Source organism: Salmo trutta, chromosome 26 (genome assembly GCF_901001165.1).
Source record: "Salmo trutta chromosome 26, fSalTru1.1, whole genome shotgun sequence".
NCBI classification, from domain to species: domain Eukaryota; kingdom Metazoa; phylum Chordata; class Actinopteri; order Salmoniformes; family Salmonidae; genus Salmo; species Salmo trutta.
In genome coordinates, this window is record NC_042982.1 from 40,173,953 (window position 1) to 40,197,958 (window position 24,006).

A 24,006-nucleotide genomic window follows, 5' to 3' on the forward strand; every position below is an offset into this window, starting at 1 on the left:
GATTAACGAGAGTCTTGTCTTTAAAATGGTGTAAAATAGTCATATGTTTGAGAAATTGAAGTAATAGCATTTCTAAGGTATTTGAATATCGCGCCACGGGATTACACTGGCTGTTGAGCAAGCGTCCCACCTAGCCCATAGAGGTTAAAGTCACACACATAGACAAATGAAGTAAATCAAAAACCTACTTAAAAGCCCAAGGAAAGAAATCATTTATTATGTGATTAATATTTTGTCACAGAACATGATAATTAGAACCAATTCCAGGCTACTACACATCACTAGGGTACTAACATAACAATTAAATCTCTTTAATTTGATATGATTTAATGCCATCAAACTACAAACAGAAGTGGAAACTAAAAGGAGGTACTAAAAACTATTTGAGACCATCATACTCTGTTACTACACATGTCTCCTTTCCTTTCTTTGCATTGAAAGAGTGTGAAGCAAATCCCTAGCAGGCATTGTACCTCCACCTAGTGTTCATATTTCAGATCAGCGCAGAGGACATGAAGAAGACGAGGAGAGGAATCAACTGTAAACTGTTGTTTTGGTATTGAGCCTATGGGAGGATCTCAATTTCATTTACGTGATTCCTCGTGTCCTCTCTCCTCGGTCTCCTTTTCAAAACCCAATAAATGAGAAGGTTAGATATCCCGCCCTTCCAAACCTTCTTATCTAATGTGTTTTGAGAAGAAGGCGAGGAGAGAGGACGTGAGGTATAATGGAAATGGAATGAAGATTCTCCCTATGTCTTGGTTGTGGCCCGGCCCATCAGAGCCTTCTTGGTGTTCCTCTCTGGCCTCAGCAGGATGATGTAACACTTTGGGCCGAACAGAGCCACCAGGAGGCTAAAGCTGGAAGCTAAGATGGCAAATATCTCCACAGCGTCTGCGTACCTCCCAGGGGAGCTGATGTAGGCAGGGACGAAGGAGATCCACACAGCACAGAAGATCAGCATGCTGAAGGTGATGAACTTGGCCTCGTTGAAGTTGTCTGGAAGATTCCTAGCCAGGAAAGCCAAGAGGAAGCTAAGGAACGCCAGAATTCCGATGTAGCCTAATAACGCTCCGAACCCTGCTACCGACCCCACCACACACTCATATACAATCTTATCAATATGGTAGCGCGTGTTTTTGTGTGGAGTTGGAGAGGCTGAAACCAGCCAGGCTGTACAGATAGCAGCCTGGAATGAGGTGAGAACCAGGACTGTTCCCCTCTGCTGCACTGCACCAAACCACTTCAGGCTTGCATTGCCCCCAGGCTTAGAGGTCCTAAACACAGCCAGTACCACCATTGTCTTCACCAGTACACAGGAGACACAGAGAACAAAGCTGATACCAAATGCTGCATGCCTTAGCTGACATGTCCACAGCCGGGGCCGGCCAATGAACAGCAGCGAGCACAGGAAGCAGAGTTTGAGTGACAGCAGAAGCAGGAAGCTCAGCTCAGAGTTGTTGGCCTTGACAACAGGCGTGTTCCTGTAGCGGGTGAAGATTCCGAGGACTACTGCACAGATGAGGGCTCCTAGCAACGAGGCAGTCATCAAGGAGATGCCCAGTGATTCCTGGTAGGAGAGGAACTCAACCCCCTTAGGGATGCAGAGATCACGCTCCGGGCTGGACCAGAAGTCCTCTGGACATCTCAAGCACTCTGCCGAGTCTGACAGAAAGACAGACAAAGAATATGTGGAAAACCTTTTCTACAGCCCCAAACCACCCTCAAATTCTTTAAATGACATTAATTTCACTGACCTGTGGTGTTGCTGACCTCTCCCTCAGCACAGGAGATGCAGTCGAAGCAGCAGACAGGCTCCCCCTTCTTCCTGGCTACACGGGTGCCTGGGGGACAGCTCTCACTGCACACTGATCGTGGGGGCTATAAGGACGAAGGCGACGGGGAATTCATCCTTTATTTTCATAGGCAAGTCAGTTAAAGAACAAATTATTATTTACAACGACAGCCTAGGAGGGAGAATACCAGACTTTCATATGACCATATTTATACTCCCACATTTACACACTGATATTTAATGCTTCTTTGCCCTCCACTGGTATAAGTTTACACTGTTTCTGTTGCAGTAGTGAAATATGCTATATTACTGTATAACTTTACAAATAACCTTTTTTGACTCAAAGTTCCAGAAAATTCTGTCCACGTCCAGAGTGAGCTCTTGTCCTGCGGGGGCTGATTCGTCAATCACACCCACATTCTCTACCTGCACGCTCCCGTCCTGGAGCCACGCCCAGTTCATGATGTCATAGATAGCCAGGGCGTCCCCGTTGTCATCGAAAGAAACGCGATCGCCAAATTCTGTGGTGAAGTTAACCCTCTCCAGGTAATGGACCAGCTGGTCAGAGGAGGGAGATGGAGGGAACAGAGGGAAGAGAGCAAATGGAAGAGATTATGAATCCAAAAGATAGTATGTAGTCTGGGGACCTTGACTAAGAAAACAGTAAACATAAGTAAACATTTGTCAAAGTGTATGTCTGCATCTGTTTGTGTGTGTGAATGTATCCCACCTGCCAGGGCTCCAGTCTCTGTAGGCTGGCACAGCGGTGCCCACTGAACGGTCCTCTCCCTGGCACACATTGCAATAGGTCATGCAGGGCATGGGCCAGGGCGTACACTGCCTTATACACGTTATATTCCGGCCTGAGCTCAGACACGTCCCCATAGTTAGTCTCCACATCCCTCAGGTCCTCCTGACCTGTACATACATCACCCCCAGCCTCCACCCAACCTGCTGGGGGCTCCAACCTGCACCCAAACACAGCCTCCCAGAACTGTCTCACCTTACCAGAACAGAGAAGGAAATGTTATAGAGGAAAACTCATTTTTTTCTTCTGTATTGTAGTATTTATAGGCAAAGTAGCCTTTTAAATGTTTTAAACATAATGTATAAAGTAATTAAATATATGGTTAGAGTTAAAAGACAGAAAAATACTTCACCATATTGTTTCCAGGGTTATTGGCAGGTTGGTCGTTAGGGCGGACGTTAAGCAGGTAGTCCCTTAGGCCGGGTATCTCTCCACGACGGATGGCGATACCCAGAGTACCCCCCAGGTAGGGCATGAGACGGGGGGTGTGAAACACAGTGGAGGAGGTCCAGGCTTCACTGGCGATCCACTGGAGACCCTTCACATTCTGCACCACCACCTTGTAAAACGGGTTTTATATTTTATAATCTTGGTTTTTAGAACACCACAATGGTAATATGCTGTAACACTTTTACACACTGTTGTTTGTGAGAGGGGTAACATCCTACAGCTGTTATGGCTGTAATAATGTCTGTAGAATGTATTTGAGGAAATAACGTACTTACTATGACTGTGATATGTGGTTGTCCCACCTAGATATCTTAGGATGGATGCACTAACTGTCCAGGGTTACCCATACATAAAATATATGCACACATCACTGACTGTAAGTCACTTTAGATAAAAGCATCTGCTAAATGGTATTACTAATATTATTATTATGAAGTGTAAATCTCTCTGGATTAGAGCCTCTGATACTAAAATCTGAATGTATTGTAAGTGTTGTTTTAGATGAAGTGTCAAGATAAAATCATCTCTGAACCTCGTCCATCAGAGGGAGCAGGTAGGCCTCATTGGAGAACACCACCACCACACGAGCAGTGGAGCTCTTCATCTCTCCCACAATCCTCTGCAGCTCTGTGGGGCGGTTGTCTTTGGGCAGGACCTGGGAATAGGCCACACAGCCCCTTGACTCGGCCAGGCTTGAGTGGAAAGACCGGGCAGCATGAAATCCGTAGTCATCATCACTGAACACCAGGCCCACCCAGGTCCAACCCAACCGATGTAAGATCTGGATCATGGCTCGCACCTGAGATCACATCAACAGGGATTAGACATTACTGATGTTATTACAGACTGGAGAGTATAGAGAGATCAACATAAATGAAATACATTATTTTTGTCACCTTTTATTTAACCTAATCTAAGCTTTTTTTTTGTTATTGAACCTTTTATTTAACTGTAATGTTGTTATACAGTATAAAGGGTATAGTGAGTACACATGGCAACTGACGGTTCACTGTGTAATCATGTCATTGTAGCCTTCTTAGTGACAGACCTGGAAGGCGTCACTGGGGATGGTTCTGAAGAAGGATGGGTACTTTCCCCGGTTGCTCAGACAGGAACATGTGGAGAAGTGACTCACCTGAGGGAGAGAAATATACAATGATTATTTTTTTTTTCTTCATTGAATTAATGAAATAGAAAAGTTTCATGCCTGGACACATTTAAGACCTAAACATGCTGTTTCTCACTCAAAGTGGGGATTTGGAATACAAGAAGGACATTTCCAATAATGTTGTCATCTTTCTATTCTTTCTGATTTACCATGGGAACCCGGAACAGCCCTAGGACACTGGAGATGGCAATGGAGTGTGTGGACCCTGGGTCTCCCACAATCCCTAGCACCGGGGGTGACCCAGAACAAGTCTCATCCAATAGGAACTCTTCCTCTGTCCCACTGGCCAATGACATTGCAGCACGGAGCGATACTCCCAGCTTCAGGCAGTTGTCATAGAGCTGGTATCCAAGCTTGATGTTGGGCAGAAGGTCAGGGTTTCTGTTGATCTCATCTACAGCAAACGCCATAGTCTGGGCCTGCTTGAAACCCCGACTGGTAAAACTGAAAAGGAACATTCAATCAATTTGTAAATGTTTTAAATCACTCTAGAGGTGTTGAACCCTGTGCACCTCTTAAGGGGTGTGTGTGAGAGATTGTTGTCTTAAGGCGTTGGGAGAAGAAAACAAATTACTTTTGTCAAGGATAGATAATAAAATAGCTTTATCTTAAAGGGATATGTGCTTAGAAAACAGGAATAAGGATTGAAAACAATGGAATGCACACAATTAATTCCCAGATTTTTTGATACTGCAATGTACTATTCACAATTAATTAATGTACTATTCACCAATGTAACACGAACCCAGTAGGTCTCCGGGACCAGGGTTGGTTAACACTGATCATAGTGAGGCTTCTTATAGTAGGGATGTCTCTCTGTCCTTTATAGGAGAGTTGCAGACACACATCCAGTCCAGTCCAGTTCAGTTCAGTCCAGTAGATGAATACTCACCCCTCACAGTAGAGCTGCTGGGGTTCTGAATTGAAAGATAGCTCAGGGAACACAGTGAAGTAGTGGACCTCAAACAGACCTCCCAGAATCACATCACCCTTCTGGTACATCCCATTCAGACTGAACTGCTCCCGCAGACGACAGGACAAGGAAGAGGATGAGGCAGAGGAGTCGTTCAATAGAAGGCTCAGAGATGAGGAGTTCAGAATCATGATTATAGATAGGTAAAGGTTAATATATTGCCTGACCCTCATAGCTGTACTCTGTCTCTCCCCCTCTCTCTTGCTTACTCTCTCTCCCTCTCTTTTATAGTGTCAGTGGAGGTTGACAGTATAAGGCAGGGAGAGGAGTGGCAGGGGGGAGGCAGAGGGAGGGATTTAAGGGGGAGGGAGTTGGGGGGAGGAGGCGAGGCAGGGGGGAGGGATTGCAAGGGGAGGGGTGGCAGGGGTTGGCTGGTAGGGGAGGCAGGGGGGGAGGGGGGCAGAGTCGCATGTAGGAGATGAGATGTGAGAGTGTCAGAGAAACACGATATGTGAACTGTTGCTACACAAAAAGTGAAACCAGTAAAAAACAAATACCACACCACATATTCATGTTTATTTATTTTCCCTTTTGCACTTTAAAGAGGTGGGGTCTCAGGTGTCTCCGGAAGGTGGTGATTGACTCCGCTGTCCTGGCGTCGTGAGGGTGCTTGTTCCACCATAGGGGTGCCAGAGCAGCGAACAGTTTTGACTGTATAAAAAGAGATCTCCGAGTCTGGGACCGGCAGTTGCTCCATGGACCAACTGTGCTTGTTACTTTGTAATAAAGTCTATTTTGATTTCACAAGCCCCAGTGTCTCAGAGATATTTAAGAAGTATTTCCACGACAGCATCTGCCTGAAAACCAGCTGACAGTAAATCAAGACCACTAGCAAATTCACCAAAACAACTTAGCTCTTTCCGGATCATCCGTAATAAACGGAGGCAGATCCGCAACTACAACCCTTGTCGATAGAGACGAAAGAGGAGAAATTGGTACAAACACATCCCTTACAAATATTCCACTAGCAATCAGCCTGCCCACTACATTTACTCTTTTCATGAACACAACCACAGTGTCATGACTGTCCTGTGAGGATCACAATGGGTCAGATCAGCTTTGGCTGACAATAAGCAGACCTTCTCTATCCGCAGGGGGCGAAGGGAACTACCGGGTTGACAGCTCACACTCGGTTGTAAATTAAGCAGGAGAGGACTCTCTCTTGCTCTCCACTATTGGCTAAAGGAATGTCCAGTGTCAGCTACAGACTTACAGAAATCTCTGGAACAAGCTAACATCTCTGTTTACGAGTCTATGATATCTTAAAACACTAAACAAGAATGGTGTTCATGGGAGGACACCACGGAAGAAGCCACTAATGTCCAAAAAAAACATTGCCTTCTGAAGTTCGCAAAAGAGAACCTGGATGTTCCACAGCGCTAATGGCAAAATATTCTGTGAACAGATTAAACTAAAGTTGAGTTTTTTGGAAGGAACACATAACACTTTGTGTGGAAAAAAAGGGACAGTACACCAACATCAAAACCTCATCTCCATTGTAAAGTATCATGGAGGGAGCATCATGGTTTCGGGCTGCTTTCCTGCCTCAGGGCCTGGACAGCTTTCTATCTTTGACAGAAAAATGAAATCCCAAGTTTATCAAGACATTTTGCAGGAAAGGCTATCTGTCCACCAATTAAAGCTCAACAGAAGTTGAGTGATGCAACAGGACAACGACCCAAAACACAGAAGTAAATCAACAACAGAATGGCTTCAACAGAAGAAAACACACCTTCTGGAGTGGACCAGTCAGAGTCCTGACCTCAACCCGATTGAGATGCTGTGGCATGACCTCAAGAGAGCAGTTCACACCAGACATCCCAAGAATTTGCTGAAATGAAACAGTTTTGTAAAGAGGAATGGTCCAAAATTCCTCCTGACCATTGTGCAGGTCTGATCCGCAACTACAGAAAATGTTTGATTGAGGTTATTGCTGCAAAAAGGAGGGTCAACCAGTTATTAAATCAAAGGGTTCACATACTTTTCCCATCCTGCACTGTGAATGTTTACATGGCGTGTTCAATAAAAACATGAAAAACTATAATTGTTTGTGTGTTATTAGTTTAAGAAGACTGTGTTTGTCTACTGCTGTGGCTTAGATGAAGATCAGATCAAATGTTATGAAACAGTTCTGCAGAAGGACAGGTAATTCCAAAGGGTTCACATACTTCTTGCAACTGTATGCCATGTCCTCAGTCAAAACCTTCACTTATTTATCTCCTCCTATGTCCGAGGTTTAGTCCAGTTGGTGAGCCACTTCGGCTGGCGCAGGTTGGCATGCTGGGAATCCCGGACGATTAAAGTCACTATGTCATCCAGGCCTTTACACAGCAGCTGAAGGACCAGGTAGGCTGCCTGGCGCTCCAACTCATCATCCCCAATTTTCCCTCCCCAGTTGGGCTACGTGCCATGGCCCTCCAGAGCTCAAGGCTCATGTGGTGGTTCGCTACAGAGGGCCAGATGCTGGGCTTTCTCTCTGAGGTGAGTTCTCCCCTTTAAAATAATAATATTGTGTTAGGGCTATACTTCATTATTTATTTTTCCTTTCTTCAACTTTTATTGTAAAAAAATTAAATAAAATGTGAATGTGGATAAGCAACAAACAATTCCAATTGTTAAATTCCTCATCCTCAGCTGGCAGCGAGGAACGTGATAGGGATGCGGCCAGCCTGCTCACCTCCCCCCAGTTTCACTCGCTGCTACAGGGCACCCTGGGCTTCTCCTTCCCTGGAGTCAGTATCCCTGGCCTGGGGGACTTCCTGCTGAAGGTCAGGCCCTCGCCCACACAGGGGTCAGAGTTCATCAATATGTTCTGGGAGGAACTGTTTGACTACAAGATGGATATTGGGGCGGGCATTGGAGATGGTGTTGGGTCTAAAGGTCCTGGGTTAACTCCTATCTGTACTGTTTCAGAGGATCACAGAGCAGTTACTATGATGCGGCTCAGATCAGGATCTCCCATAATGTGTATGTAACCTTTATTTAACTAAGCAAGTCAGTTAAGAACAAATTCTTATTGATAATGATGGCCTACCGGGGAACAGTGGGTTTAATTATTCGGGATAGGGGGAGTTTGGATGAATGAGGTGCCCAAAGTAAACTGCCTGTTACTCAGGCCCAGAATGCTAGGATATGCATATAATTGGTAGTATTGGATAGTAAACACTCTAAGTTTCCAAAACTGTTAAAATACTGTCTGGGAGTATAACAAAACTGATATGGCAGGCGAAAACCCAAGGACAATCCATTCAGAATTTCTTTTTTCAGCTCACCACTGATTACAATGGCTGTCAATGGGAATATAAAATGAATACCTCCCAGATTGCAGTTCCTAGGGCTTCCACTAGATGTCAATAGTCTTTAGAAAGAGTTTCAGGCTTGTTTTTTGAAAAATTAGCTAGAATTTGTAGTTTTTGTAAGCGGTTCCCATTTTGGCTGTAGTGTTTGTAGCTCTTTCCGGTGAGGGCAAAAGATGGACTTTATCAAACAAAAGGACCATTTGTAATATAGCTGGGGCCGTTGTGATTGCAACCAGATGAAGATCTATAAAGGTAAGTGATTTAATTTATCGCTATTTCTGACTTTCTTAACGCCTCTGCTTGGTTGGAAAATGTATGTCATGCTTTTGTGTGCGGGGCGCTGTCCTCAGATAATCGCATGGTGTGATTTCGCTGTAAAGACTTTTTGAAATCTGACCTGGATTAACAAGAAGTTAAGCTTTTAAATGATGTATGACACTTGTATTTTCATGAATGTTTAATATTACGATTTTGTAATTTGAATTTCACGCTCTGCAATTTCACCGAATGTTGTCGAGGCCGGGCACTAGCGGTACGCCTATCCCAAAGAAATTTTAACTGCTTTGATCAGGGGCAGAACGACAGATTTTTACCTTGGCAGCTCCGAGATTCAATCCAGCAACCTTTTGGTTACTGGCCCAACACTCTAACCACTAGGCTACTTGCCGTATACCATTGCTCAGGAGAAGTGTAACACCAGCACGTATTTTACACAGACAGGAATGATGTGTGTTTGGGGTTGTGTGTATGCGTGTGTAAATAAGATTATTAATCTATTTCTAGTCATATTTAATCATCCCTCAATGTTAAGTGTTGGTACTGCATACCGCCCTCTCTTTTCCATCAGCTCTTACACCAACATACAGTAAGAGGCTGAATCTCAGCAATCAGTTTGATGCCAATGGGAAGCCCCTTCCCCTCTATGATGTTAATAACTGGCAGAAGGTCAGCAGTGGAGATATCAAGTAACAGAAGGTAGGAAGCTATGATGGCTCTGCCCTCCCTCAGCCACCAGCTGCAGATGAAAGACAGCACAATCATGTGGACAGGAGGGCAATCACAGGTGGGTTGTAATAGAAGTTGTGGTGTCGAATTGGGTGATGTTTCCATTTAAGCAACATTTATTATTCTGTTTTCCTTATCTGAATTCAACTTTCCGCAAATAAGACTTAACTAGAACTAAAGTAAATTAGGGGCCTTTCTGTGGGTTCAGAGTGTTCTCCCCTATGCAGTGTTCAATAGGCACAGGTGAGGGCCTGTGTGTGTCACTGTGCTCTGTGTCTCTCCCCAGGTGAGTGTCTCTGTGCAGTGCCTACCTGCACCCCTGGCAGCAGATTGGCCCATAATCCAGGAAAGCCTCCCTGCTGCTTCGACTGCCTGCCCTGTGCTGCTGCGGAGATCAGCAACCAGACAGCTACACACAGTGACACGTCATACCATGATTTGATTATCATTTTATATAGGCCAATGTGTGTGTGCATCATGTCCTCCCATGCGGGTTCCTTTGAGTGCACTAGGTGTCCTGAGTTCTAGTGGTTACAGACAGGATCAACGTGGTGCTGGTTAAGACCATTTTAAGACCATTGTGGTGCTGCTGGCCTTCAGGGCCACTGTACCAGGCTCCAATGCCCTTATGAAGCTGTTTGGACCTTCCCAGCAGAGGACACTGATGCTGTTGAACTGATGCTCTGCTCCACCGTCCCTCAGGTAGAGCTGTTGAACTGATGCTCTGCTCCACCGTCCCTCAGGTAGAGCTGTTGTGCTGATGCTCTGCTCCACCGTCCCTCAGGTAGAGCTGTTGAACTTATGCTCTGCTCCACCGTCCCTCAGGTAGAGCTGTTGAACTTATGCTCTGCTCCACCGTCCCTCAGGTAGAGCTGTTGAACTGATGCTCTGCTCCACCGTCCCTCAGGTAGAGCTGTTGAACTGATGCTCTGCTCCACCGTCCCTCAGGTAGAGCTGTTGTGCTGATGCTCTGCTCCACCGTCCCTCAAGTAGAGCTGTTGTGCTGATGCTCTGCTACACCATCCCTCAGGAAGAGCTGTTGAACTGATGCTCTGCTCCACCATCCCTCAAGTAGAGCTGTTGAACTGATGCTCTGCTCCACCATCCCTCAGGAAGAGCTGTTGAACTGATGCTCTGCTCCACCGTCCCTCAAGTAGAGCTGTTGTGCTGATGCTCTGCTCCACCGTCCCTCAAGTAGAGCTGTTGTGCTGATGCTCTGCTCCACCGTCCCTCAGGTAGAGCTGTTGTGCTGATGCTCTGCTCCACCGTCCCTCAGGTAGAGCTAGTTCTACTACATAACCTTTTGCAGACAGTCATGATTGCCAACCATATGATGCTTATTGTTCCACTACTTCCCCTAGGTGTGTCTCTGTGTTTACTGGCTTCCACGGCTCTCTCCATCCCGTTCAGGAACTCTTCGTACCAGGGTCTGACCAGCATGGTGGTGCTGGAGTGTAAAGGAGCCCTGGTCCCCGGGGTTCTAACTGGTACTGGGCTACGTCAACCTGCTGGCCTCGGTCTGTCTTCTCCTAGCCTTCCTGGGATGCAAACACCTCCCTGACACCTTCGACGAGGCCAAGCTCATCCCCCTTCAACATGCTGTTCTTCTGTGCAGTGTGGATCTCCTTTGTCCCTGCCTACGTCAGCTCTCCTGGGAAGTACACTGTAGCTGTGGAGATATTCACCATCTTATCCTCTAGTTTTATCATCTAGTCCTCTAGTCTGCTGCTGTGCATCTTTGCACCTAAATGTTACATCTTCTTAGTGAGACCAGAGAGGAATACTAAAAAAGGGATGATGGGGTAACACCAGGCTGAGACCAGAGAGGAACACTAAGAAAGGGATGACGGGGTAACACCAGGTTGAGACCAGGCTTTATAGTCCTCTTGGCACTTGCAGTCTAGTCCTCTTGGCACACTAGCTCTAAACAGTATTTCTCTTACAGTCTTGTCCTCTTGGCACACAAGCTCTAAACAGAATTTCACTTAGTCTAGTCCTCTTGGCATGCTGGCTCTAAACAGTATTTCCCTTACAGTCTAGTACTCTTGGCACGCTGGCTCTATACAGTAATTCCCGCAAAGTTTTTTTTTTACCCATTAACTTTTGGGATAGGGGGCAGTATTTTCACGGCCGGATAAAAAACGTACCCGATTTAATCTGGTTACTACTCCTGCCCAGAAAGATTTGGATAGAAAACACTCTAAAGGTTCTAAAACTCTTTGAATAGTGTCTGTGAGTATAACAGAACTCATATGGCAGGCCAAAACCTGAGAAGATTCCATGCAGGAAGTGCCCTGTCTGACAATTTGTTGTCCTTCTGTTACATCTCTATCGAAATTACAGCATCTGTGCTGTAACGTGACACTTTCTAAGGCTTCCATTGGCTCTCTAAAGCCGCCAGAAAGTGGAATGGGGTGTCTGCTGTCTCTGGGCAAAGTATAGGAGCAGAGTTTGTAAGTGGTCAGCCTGGGGACAGTGAGACTGGAGATGCGCGGTCACGAGAACTCGCCATGTTTTTCTTTCTCTCTTTGAATGAATACAACGTTGCCCGGTTGGAATATTATCAATATTTTACGAGAAAAATAGCATAAAAAATGTATTTTAAACAGCGTTTGACATGCTTCTATGTACGGCAATGGAATATTTTGAAATTTCTTGTCACGAAATGCGCTCGCGCGTTACCCTTCGGATAGTGACCTGAACACACGAACAAAACGGAGCTATTTGGATATAACTATGGATTATTTGGAACCAAAACAACATTTGTTGTTGAAGTAGAAGTCCTGGGAGTACATTTTGACAAAGGACAGCAAAGGTAATCCAATTTTTCTAATAGTAATTCTGAGTTTAGGTGACCTCGAAGTTGGCGGATGTCAAAATAGCTAGCCGGGATGGCCGAGCTATGTACTCAGAATGTTGCAAAAAAGCTATTTTAAAATCGGACATAGCGATTGCATAAAGGAGTTCTGTATCTATAATTCTTAAAATAATTGTTATGTATTTTGTCAACGTTTATCATGAGTAATTTAGTCAATTCACCGGAAGTTTTCGGTGGGTGTGCTAGTTCTGAACATCACATGCTAATGTAAAAAGCTGTTTTTTGATATAAATATGAACTTGATTGAACAAAACATGCATGTATTGTATAACATAATGTCCTAGGTGTCACATTCCTCTTCGTCTGAAGATATGTTGAAATCGCTGTCGGACAAAGTGGACCAATATGCAGCGGATTGCGTGCTCATCATCTTTTATTTTAAATGAGAACACGAGGAAAAAAACAATAAACAAAACTCACGACAGGAACAGTGTGGCAGGCTAAACAAAAGCAGTGCTAACAAACAACTACCCACAAGTGACAAACAAAACACACACCTACTTATAGGACTCCCAATCAGAGGCAACTAGAAACACCTGCCTCCAATTGAGAGTCCAGCAACCAAACCTGCACATAGAAAACTTAATCTAGAACCTACTCATACTAAAACATACACCACAAAACCCCGGAACACATAAATAACACACCCCTCTAAGCTATACACAAAAAAAACCACCATACAAAACAAACATACCTCTGCCACGCCCTGACCAAATAATACAAATAATCCTCTATACTGGTCAGGACGTGACACTAGGAGTGTCTTCTGATGAAGATCATCAAAGGTTAGTGCTGCATTTAGCTGTGGTTTGGGTTTATGTGACATATATGCTTGCTTGGAAAATGGCTGTGTGATTATTTGTGTCTATCCACTCTCCTAACATAATCTAATGTTTTGCTATCGCTGTAAAGCCTTTTTGAAATCGGACAATGTGGTTAGATTAACGAGAGTCTTATCTTTAAAATGGTGTAAAATAGTGGATTGTTTGAGAAAATTGAATTGTGGAATTTTAGTTGGTTTTGTATTTCGCGCCGTGCGATGACATTGGCTGTTGGCTAGGGGTTCCGCAGAAGGAACGGGGTTCCGCTAGCGGAACGTCCGTCCTCAACAGGTTAACTACATCTAATCCAAAAGTTCTGTGCGTCCATGAATCCACGTAACTCCACCGAATCTGTTACCTTTCATCTGAACCTTTCATCTGAACTATCTGTTGCGATCGGGAGAGCGGGCCATCAATTATTGTTCATAGTTACTACCGCGGAGCGCGGCTTGGAGAGCGCGCTTCAAACCTATTGTGTAATGTAAATGGTCAATGATCACGGCCCTACAGATCATCACAGGCCAATTATGCCATCGATATGGTAATATGCATTGAAATTACATGTACATATGAAGACAAACTTGAAAGGGTGAAATATGAAACGTCATTGTTTGCTGAACTGATCAATTCTGATATCAAACTGATGGGGATTATATATTGAATAACTGATCACTGATTGAATTATTTGTATTAGTCTTCTCATGATTATGATGAATAGTTATGAGCCTAAATGCCTCAAGGATGATTCCTGTTGATTTCCTATTGAACTGAATGACCTAATTATGTTAAGAATGAATGATTGTTATGATTTGATCTTTGTGATTATGAATTTGATTGGATACATGCTATGAATTCGATTGGATACATGTTATTCTGTTTCCTTTGTTATGCAGCACAGACTACCCAGTAAATATACTACTTCATGGTTAAAGGAATTCCTGCCTCATCCTCTGTCACCTGACCTGTGGCCACCTGTTCACATTCACTGTCAGTCATCCTACCTGTCCAGCTACCCACAGAGATTCCACTAATCGTTCATACACAATCCATGTCTCAATCGTCTCAAGGCTTAAAAAACCTTCTTTAACCTGTCTCCTCTCCTCACCTTAACCTGTCTCCTCTCCTCTCCTTAACCTGTCTCCTCTCCTCTCCTTAACCTGTCTCCTCTCCTTAACCTGTCTCCTCTCCTTCATCTACACAGATTGAAGTGGATGTATCAAGTGACAACAATACGGATCTTAGCTTTTACCTGTATTCAGCTGGTTAGTCTATGCCATGGAAAGATCAGGTGTTGTTATTAATGTTTTGTTTACTCAGTGTAGATTGTAGCCTATATGGGATAAACTGTACATTTTAAGTAACAAAAGCACATACATAAGGAAAAATACATTTTGTATTACTCATTCACTACTTTTTATTCCCCATGAGATGTTGTTTAGTGTTCTTCTCTGGCTTCAGGAGGATGATGTAACACTTTGGAGCAAACAGACAGAACAGCAGCCCAAAGCTGGAGGCTAGGATGGCAAAGATCTCTACAGCCACTGTGTACTTCCCAGGAGAGCTGACGTAGGCAGGGATGAAGGAGATCCACACGGCACAGAAGATCAGCATGCTGAAGGTGATGAACTTGGCCTCATTAAAGTTGCCTGGAAGTTTCCTGGCCAGAAAAGCCAGGATGAAGCACAGACAGGCCAAGAGGCCGATGTATCCGAGAACGCACCAGAAGGCCAGTTGGGAGCCCACACTGCACTCCAGAATGATCTTAGACCGTTGGTCCTGGATATTTCTGTAGGGGTAGGGAGGGGCAGCCATGAGCCAGGCAGCACAGATCAGCACCTGAACCAGGGTACAGGAGAATATGATGACCCTCTGCTGTTTGGGCCCCAGCCACTTCATAATGTTGTTCCCAGGCCTGGCGGCAGTGAAGGCTGCCAGGACCACCAGAGTCTTGCCCAGGATGCAGGAGATGCAGAGGGAGAAGGTGATGCTGAAGGCGGTGTGGCGCAACATGCAGGACCAGGAGGTGGGCTCCCCGATGAACATCAGCGCACACAGGAAGCACAGAGTCAGGGAGAGAAGGATAAAGAAACTCAGCTCAGAGTTGTTGACACGGACGATGGGAGTGGTCCTGTGATGGAGGAAGACTGCCAGGACGGACACGGTCAGACAGGCGCCCACTACAGCGATCACAGTCAGGGCTATCCCCATTGCATCATGGGAAAGGAACTCCACCACTTTGGGGATGCACATTGTTCCATCAGCGTTTGACCAGTAGTCCTCGGGACATTCTGTGCAGTCTATAGAATCTACACAGAAAAACAGTGAGAAAGAGAATATGAATTTATCATTGATGGGTATGTGATGGAGTCAGGTGATATCCTACAGGTAAGTGACATTTGGTAGCAGATGTGGGACTGGTGTACAGATCATAAGTCTTAAAATACCAACAAGGGTAAATTGTCATAATTTCAAAACTATTTTTTTTTATACAGAGAAACGTTAAAATATGATCTATTTTGTATAATATTGGCGCACAGTGGCTAAGCTGAAAATGTTGACTGAATTTTCAACTTTGTGACAGAGCATTTGGCACAGAGAAGTAGATGTATGTACCCTGAAAAGATATACAGTGTATGCGGAAAGTATTCAGATCCCTTGACTTTTTTCACATTTTGTTACGTTACAGCCTTATTCTAAAATGTATGAAATTGTTTTTTTAATCTATACACAATACCCTATAATGAGAAAGCAAAAACAGATTTGACATTTTTGCAAGTGTATTATTAATAATAAAAAACGCAAGTATCACATTTACATAAGTATTCACTATTCCCTTTACACAGTACTTTGTTGAAGCACCTTTGGCAGGGATTACAGCTTCGAGATTTTTGGGGTATGGCGCTACAAGCTTAGCACACCTGTTTTTGGGGAGTTTCTCCAATTCTTCTCTGCAGATCATATCAAGCTCTGTCAGGTTGGATGGGGAGCGTTGCTGCACAGCTATTTTCAGGTCTCTCCAGAGATGTTCGATGGGGTTCAAGTCCGGGCTCTGGCTGGGCAAGTCAAGGACATTCAGAGACTTGCCCCGAAGCCACTCCTGCATTGCTTTGGCTGTGTGCTTAGGGTCATTGTCCTGTTGGAAGGTGAACCTTTGCCCCAGTCTGAGGTCCTGAGAAGGTCCTTTTACTGAGGAGTGGCTTCAGTCTGGCCACTCTACCATAAAGGTCTGATTGGTGGATTGCTGCAGAGATGGTTGTCCTTCTGGAAGGTTCTCCAGTCTCCACAGATGAACTCTGGAGCTCTTTCAGAGAGAATATCGGGTTCTTGGTCACCACCCTGACCAAGGCCCTTCTTCCCCAATTGCTCAGTTTGGCAGAGCGGCCAGCTCTAGGAAGATTGTTGATGGTTTCGAACTTCTTCCATTTAAGAATGATGGAGACCACTCTGTTCTTGCGGACCAGAAATGTTTCTGTACCCTTCCCCAGATCTGTGCCTCAACACAATCCTATCTTGGAGCTCTACGGACAATTCCTTCGACCTTATGGCTTGTATTTTGCTCTGACGTGCACTGTCAACTGTGGGACCTTATATAGACAGGTGTGTGCCTTTCTAAATCATGTCCAATCAATTGAATTTACCACAGGGGGACTCCAATCAAGTTGTAGAAACATCTCAAGGATGATGAATGGAAACACGATGCACCTGAGCTAAATTTCGAGTCTCATAGCAAAGGGTCTGAATACTATTGTAAATAAGGTATTTCTGTTTTAATTTGTCATTATGCGGTATTGTGTGTAGATTGATGTGGATTTTTTTTTATTTAATCCATTTTAGTATAAGGCTGTAACATAACAAAATGTTAAACAAGGGAAGGTGCCTGAACACTTTCCAAATGCACTGTAGATGTGGAGCCACTCCAGATTTGGCCTCGGGGGGGGGGGGGGGGGGGGGGGGCAGCCAATAGAACTAAAGAATAACTCAAATGTAAATTCTTATTAAGCTTCCAGTCAATGTCTCTATACAAAGTCAAGAATTTGTTAGAGCCATATCGGCCATTTTAGGTCGTACCGGTGTCAGGTTAGCTCAACCTCCATTTTCTCAGCCTCTAAGTATCACAGAACACTGTGATTGGATAACAGACCAAGTTCATAACAAGTGGATGAAATGTATCACATTTATCAACACACACTAGTGGCTATGGATGAAATTGATCCAGAAATCTGATAAAAACAAACATCTGTTTTTTTTTTAAACATCAAATTTGACGATTAACGTGTGGAATGTTTTACATATATGCTTATTTTGGGGAATTTAAACAATTTTCTTGTGTTACTAAGGGTTAATCAAATAAAAAGTGTTACTGCTTGACAGAGTGTCTCTTTGCAATCATTACCAATTTGGGGTAACTGGAGGTATTACCCGTTGGCACAAGAAATACCTTGGTGCTTTTAGGGTTAAATGAGGCTACAGGAATAAGACAACTGGAGGAGGACGTGCTGCTGGACAACACAAGGCCCTTTCTGTCAGCATCAACACAACACACGGACAGGATGTGCATAGTTGCTAGATCGAATCCCCGAGCTGACAAGGTAAAAATCTGTCATTCTGCCCCTGATCAAGGCAGTTAACCCACTGTTCCTTGGCCGTTATTGAAAACAAGAATTTGTTCTTAACTGACTTGCCTAGTTAAATAAAGGTTAAATTAAATGTAAAAAAAAAAATAGTGCACTCAACTGGATCTAGAGAGACTATAAAATCTACCAAAAGAAAGTTGTTCTATTGATTAACATAAATCAGAGTCCTCACCTGTCTGATTACTAATCTACAGGTAAGTCATTATATTGATTAGGGTATATCTGTCCTCACCTGTCTGATTACTAATCTACAGGTAAATCATTATATTGATTAGGGTATATCTGTCCTCACCTGTCTGATTACTAATCTTGCCGCTGTCACATGGTACACAGTCAAAGCAGCACAGAGGTTCCCCACGACGGACAGCCTTCCTGGATCCTGGAGCACAGCTGGCACTGCACACGGAGACCACCAGCTGAACACCACAGAGACAACACTGATTAAGCTGGTTCACCGTGAACCAGTTGTATACATTTAGCATAAAATGTATTGTCTTCATTACTATTAGTTTTTAACTTCACACTATGTGAGAGGGACACTTTGCAAGACCAACATGCATCTTACATTGGAATCACAGTATTTCATCAAATCCCAACCTATCCCATTCCACCTACTTACCTCCACCTCACCTTACAGAACGTCAACAGTTGGCATCTGATGTGGTTAAATACACAGTGTGAGCAGCTTGCCTTGCTCTGATGCCCCGCCCACACGATCTTCTCCTCCTGGATCACCAACTCCTTCCCAGAGTCCTTTGCTCCGTCGAACAGACCGACGTTGATGAACTCCATGTTCCCACCCGAGCCCCTCTGCCAGTTGATGATGTCATAGTACGGAATGGAATCCCCTTTCATGTCAAAATTCACCTCCTCCCCAGAAATGTAAAAGGCAAGTTCTTGTAGATAGTGCTGCAGCTTTGAAGAAACATTGCAAAACCAGAAAAAAAAGATATGTGATATTTTTGCAGAGTAGTATGAAGCCCTATAGCTGTCAATTAGCATATGGATTTGCTAGAGATGACAGATATTGAACAGGTACAGTAGATGATCTGTTGTATTCTTTTTTCAAACGGTCCAGATAGTTACAATACCTATACCTGCCAGGGGTGAACGTCGGTGCTGTGAGCGCAGGAGCGGTTGTGGAAGGGTCCTGCCCCAGCCTGGCAGTGGAGGAGGTTGTGCAGTGAGTGAGCAATGGCGTACACAGCCTTGTACACATTATAGGCCACTCTGGGGCTGGAGGTGTTCATGTAGGCTGAGTGCTGCTCCAGAAGAGTCTCCTGCCCTGAGCAGGGGGGCATCAGGGGTCTGGAGGGGGACAGAGAGGGAGAGCAGCCATACAGAGCCTCCCACAGCTGCTGCACCAGGGGGTTAGAGGGGTACCTGCGGGGGTTCACCGTCTGCAGGTAGTCCCTGAGCCCTGGGATTTGTCCCTGCCTGATCCCAAAGCCGATGGTGCCCCCCAGGTAGGGGAAGTACTCGCTGGTGGTGAAGAGAGAGGCAGTGACCCAGGCCTCGCTGGCCACCCACTGGATCCCTGTGATGTTCTGTGCCATGTAGTCCTTCAGGAAGGGAGTCATTTCCCCCTCGGCAGAGAACACCACCACTACCCTGGCTGTGGAGCTACGCATGACCTAGAGAGAAGAGAGAGTGGGGAGAGATGAGAAGATAATAGAAGGTAAAGGTGAGAAAGATGGAGGCAGAAGAGGGAAGAGGAAGGAGAGAGAAGGAGACAGGGTGGGAGAGGAGTTAGAAGGGGAGAGAGAGAGGAGAGAGGGGAGACAGGGAGAGAGAGAGAAGACAGGGAGAGATATAACCTTTAATTTTGTATAGTACTCGTTTTTTTTATATATGCAAGACACATTTGCGTCAGGGACAGAACAGTCTCTCTCCCTCTCTTCATACCTCTATGATCTCCAGGGCTCTCTGCTGATTGTAGAGCAGAGGGATCATCTCCTGGTAGGCCACACACACCCCCGTCCCCTTTAGCTCCCTCAGCAGCCCTTGTAGGGCGAAGTGCCCATATTCATGGTCCCCACGCACCACCCCCACCCAGCGCCAGTCATACCGCACCAGCAGCTGAGCCATAGCCTTCACCTGGGATAGAAGAAAGGAGGATTAGACAGAAACTAGGTCATAACAGATCAGGAAGTGAACATACTTTGATTCACTGCATTTAAGTTGACTGCAGGGAGATCCACTTCAGAAATATTTCCTGAAGAATCCCGAGATTCATGAGATCATTGCCTAATCCTTTTTTATTTAATTCCAGGCCTTCACCTGGTAGTCATCGTTGGGGATTACTCTGAAGAAGGTGGGGTACTTCCTCCTGTCACCGAGGCACGCGCACGACGAGAAGTAGCTGATCTGAGGAAAGACGTTGTTAGTAAAACACTCGTTCTCCTTACAATACAGACACAAGAACACTCATATGAAGAGTTTCTTTCCAAAACGCTACGTATACATTTTCAGAAATGTTGGTAAATTAGCTTTTATTGCTAATTAGCTTTTATTGCTAATTAGCTTTTATTGCTGAAATGGTTAAAGAGATTGCTGTGTTTTTTCTCTAATCTAATCATGGCATGGGGTTGTTTAATGATGCATTTATTTGTTTAAAATCTATCACTTGATGGTTTCATTTCAGAGAGACAAATAATCATGTTTTTTTACTAAATTATATACATCTGCCTCATTTTCAGAGAAATAAGTAGGACTGCTAGGTTTTACACAGTAATATATATAATCATAATCATAATAATTCAATACAGTAATATGAGATCTGTAAGTAAAACATTTACATTTTACAATTTAGTCATATAGGAGATGCTCTTATCCAGAGTGACTTACAGTAAGTGCATTTATCTATAGCTCAGTGAGACAATCACATATCACAGTCAAATAGACAGGATATGTACATTCCATTGCAGCTAAACAATGGCTATATAGTGTTTTTTCGAATAAACACATTTTCTAAAATGTTTGAATAAAAAATCTGAGAACAGTAATATGTGACACACACATGAAGGTACCCATAAGCAATCACTTCTGATGAAAAAAAAACACAAATGTGAACAACTGCTGTAAAAAGCGTTTTTTGGAAATTACCTCTTCATATACATATTTACACACAGAGAACCAGAAAGGTTGTACAGTATCAGTTGATCGATAAGTCAAATAATAAAAAGGTAAATCCTTAACATAGCTGAACTCTCAGTGGAGCCCTACCATGGGTATTTTAAAGGGCTGCAGGATTCTGGATACGACAATAGACTGAGCAGAACCGGATTCTCCGATAACAGCCAAGAGAGGAGAGGCACCAGAACACATGTGAGTGTGAGCCTGGCCCAGTCCGTTCAACATTGCCAGAGCAGCCCTCTGCCCTGTCAGAGGATAGGCACATGAGTCAAAGATCTTGTAGCCAAGCATGTGGTTGGGCAGCAGCTGCACACTCTGGTTGATCTCCTCCACCGCCAGCCTCATGGTCTGAGCCCAGCGGAAAGCCCTCGGGTCAAACCTGAATACACACAGAGAGAGAGAGAGAGAGGCAGATGTTAGTGAGAGAGATGAGGAGGGGAGGAAGAATGAGGAAAGAAAGATAAGGAAGGACGGAAGGAAGGATGAGGAGAGAGATGAGGAGGAGAGGAGGAGGAGGGGAGGAGGAGGGGAGGAAGGATGAGGAGAGAGAGTGAGAGAGATGAGGAGGAGAGGAAGGATGAGGAGAGAGAGAGAAAAACACAGAGGAGAAAGTGATGATAAAAGGAGTCAAATAGAACTAGAAACTACACGAGGGAAAGAGGCTACAGGTCAAAAAGAGTATTACTGGTTAACACTGAAAACTCACCCATTGCACCTGACTGCTGTTGGTTGGTAGGTGTAGTTAACGTCTGGCATCTCCTGGTTGTAGTGCAAGGGGAAAATACCCCCAATGACAAAGTCACCATCAGCCACGAACCCAGGATCAAAGCCACTCAGCAGAACACACTCTGAGTCTGTGGCTAGGGTGGAGGATGGGCCGAGTGTGAGGGAGGAAGATAGAGACCACAAGAACAGCAGAGACATCCTCACTCCTATCCCCTCTAACAGTCAGAGAGAGGGCAGGAGAGCAGTTATATATATGACCTATCGTCTCTCTGCATCTCATTACTGACAAGACAAGCTCTGGATTGGACATCTGTTTAGAAGGCATCTGACATCATCACATCATCACAAGTTTATACTGTACTATAAAGGGGTGTCTAGGCTAGGGATGAGGGTATGATTACAGTTTGTTCACCAGTGCCTTGCAAAAGTACTCATCCCCTTGGCATTTATCCTATTTTGTGGCATTACAACCTGTAATTTAAATTGATTTTTATTTGTACTTCGTGTAATGGACATACACAAAATAGTCAAAATCGGTGAAGTGAAATGAAAAAATACATATGTATCCACCCCCTTTGCTTTGAAGCCCCTAAATAAAATATGGAGCAATCAATTACCTTCATAAGTCACATAATTAGTTAAATAAAAGTCCACCTGTGTGCAATCTAAGTGTCACATGATCTGTCACATGATCTCAGTATATATACAGCTATTCTGAAAGGCCCCAGAGTCTGCAACACCACTAAGCAAGGGGCACCACCAAGCAAGCGGCACTATGAAGACCAAGAAGCTCTCCAAACAGGTCAGGGACAAAGTTGTTGAGAAGTACAGATCAGGGTTGGGTTACAAAAAAATATCAGAAATTTTGAACATCCCATGGAGCACCATTAAATCCATTATTAAAAATGGAAAGAATATGGCACCACAACAAACCTGCCAACAGAGGGCCGCCCACCAAAACCTACGGACCAGGCAAGGAGAGGCAACAAAGAGACCAAAGATAACCCTGAAAGAGCTACAAAGCTCTACAGCGGAGATTGGAGAATCTGTCCATAGGACCACTTTCAGCCGTAAACTCCACAGAGCTGGGCTTTACAGAAGAATGGCCAGAAAAAAGCCATTGCTTAAAACTTCTTCAGGATTGGTGGGTCCCCTGTGGGACGGTTGGGCTAATGTAGGCTAATGCGATTAGCATGAGGTTGTAAGTAACAAGAACATTTTCCAGTACATAGACATATCTGATATTGGCAGAAAGCTTAAATTCTTGTTAATCTAACTGTACTGTCCAATTTACTGTAGCTATTACAGTGAAATAATACCATGCTATTGGTTGAGAGTGCACAGTTTTGAGCATGAAAAGTTATTAATAAACAAATTAGGCACATTTGGGCAGTCTTGATACAACATTTTAAACGATTCATTGGATCATTCTTAAACTTTGCACATACACTGCTGCCATCTAGTGGCCAAAATGTAAATCGCACCTGGGCTGGAATAATAAATGATGGCCTTTCTCTTGCATTTCAAAGATGATTGTACCAAAAAAATATATTTTACCAGATCTATTGTGTTATATTCTCCTACATTTCTTTCACATTTCCACAAACTTCAAAGTGTTTCCTTTCAAATGGTACCAAGAATATGCATACCCTTGCTTCAGGGCCTGAACTACAGGCAGTTAGATTTGGGTATGTCATTTTAGGTGAAAATTGAAAAAAGGGTCCGATCCTTTATTCAAGAAAAAAATAAGCAAACACGTTTGGTGTTCGCCAAAAGGCATGTGGGAGACTACCCAAACATATGCAAGAAGGTACTCTGGTCAGACGAGAGTAAAATTGAGCTTTTTGGCCATTAAGGAAATCTCTATGTCTGGCGCAAACCCATCACCCCGAGAACACCATCCCCACAGTGAAGCATGGTGGTGGCAGCATCATGCTGTGGGGATGTTTGTCATCAGTAGGGACTGGGAAACTAGTCAGAATTGAAGGAATGATGGATGGCGCTAAATACAGGGAAACCTGTTTCAGTCTTCCAGAGATTTGAGACAGGGATGGAGGTTCACCTTCCAGCAGGACAATAACCCTAAGCGTACTGCTAAAGCATCACTTGTGTGGTTTAAGGGGAAACATTTAAATATCTTGGAATGGCCTAGTCAAAGCCCAGACCTCAATCCAATTGAGAATCTGTGGTATGACTTATAGATTGCTGTGCACCAGTGGAACCCATCCAACTTCAAATCAAATCAAATGTATTTATATAGCCCTTCTTACATCAGCTGATATCTCAAAGTGCTGTACAGAAACCCAGCCTAAAA

The 24,006-nt window shown here is 44.2% G+C and overlaps 2 protein-coding genes and 1 pseudogene across 2 annotated transcripts; 1 reads left to right on the forward strand and 2 right to left on the reverse strand.

The window, feature by feature from the left end:
- Positions 1-634: 634 nt before the first annotated feature.
- LOC115163757 (extracellular calcium-sensing receptor-like) lies at positions 635-5,369 on the reverse strand. Its single transcript, XM_029715922.1, has 9 exons — positions 5,114-5,369; positions 4,371-4,665; positions 4,102-4,188; positions 3,586-3,852; positions 2,956-3,162; positions 2,526-2,798; positions 2,126-2,353; positions 1,758-1,881; positions 635-1,665 (listed from the first exon to the last, which is right to left on the reverse strand). Exons 1-9 carry the CDS (start codon positions 5,365-5,367, stop codon positions 752-754), a joined length of 2,649 nt encoding a protein of 882 aa, XP_029571782.1. The 5' UTR covers positions 5,368-5,369; the 3' UTR covers positions 635-751.
- A 1,333-nt stretch (positions 5,370-6,702) lies between these two features.
- On the forward strand, positions 6,703-11,304 carry LOC115163914 (uncharacterized; annotated as a pseudogene).
- A 3,300-nt stretch (positions 11,305-14,604) lies between these two features.
- Positions 14,605-21,890, reverse strand: LOC115163764 (extracellular calcium-sensing receptor-like). The gene is made up of 9 exons (XM_029715930.1): positions 21,673-21,890; positions 21,057-21,345; positions 20,112-20,198; positions 19,737-19,928; positions 19,215-19,465; positions 18,929-19,139; positions 18,546-18,746; positions 18,124-18,247; positions 14,605-15,503 (listed from the first exon to the last, which is right to left on the reverse strand). The coding sequence occupies exons 1-9, from the start codon at positions 21,888-21,890 to the stop codon at positions 14,605-14,607; spliced, it is 2,472 nt and encodes an 823-aa protein (XP_029571790.1).
- Between the last annotated feature and the right edge of the window lie 2,116 nt (positions 21,891-24,006).

What these genes read in the sequence shown, in the direction of transcription:
- LOC115163757 (XM_029715922.1), bottom strand. Translation starts at nt 5,367, where the DNA reads ATGAGGGTCAGGCAATATATTAACCTTTACCTATCTATAATCATGATT. An exon ending in TGCTCCCTCTGATGGACGAG is followed by an intron (nt 3,163 to 3,585) that starts GTTCAGAGATGA and finishes CCGTTTTACAAG; the next exon opens with GTGGTGGTGCAGAATGTGAA. An exon ending in AGAGACTGGAGCCCTGGCAG is followed by an intron (nt 2,354 to 2,525) that starts GTGGGATACATT and finishes TCCTCTGACCAG; the next exon opens with CTGGTCCATTACCTGGAGAG.
- LOC115163764 (XM_029715930.1), bottom strand. Translation starts at nt 21,890, where the DNA reads ATGTCTCTGCTGTTCTTGTGGTCTCTATCTTCCTCCCTCACACTCGGC. An exon ending in AGCCCTTTAAAATACCCATG is followed by an intron (nt 20,199 to 21,056) that starts GTAGGGCTCCAC and finishes GTCTTTCCTCAG; the next exon opens with ATCAGCTACTTCTCGTCGTG. An exon ending in GAGCCCTGGAGATCATAGAG is followed by an intron (nt 19,466 to 19,736) that starts GTATGAAGAGAG and finishes TCTTCTCTCTAG; the next exon opens with GTCATGCGTAGCTCCACAGC.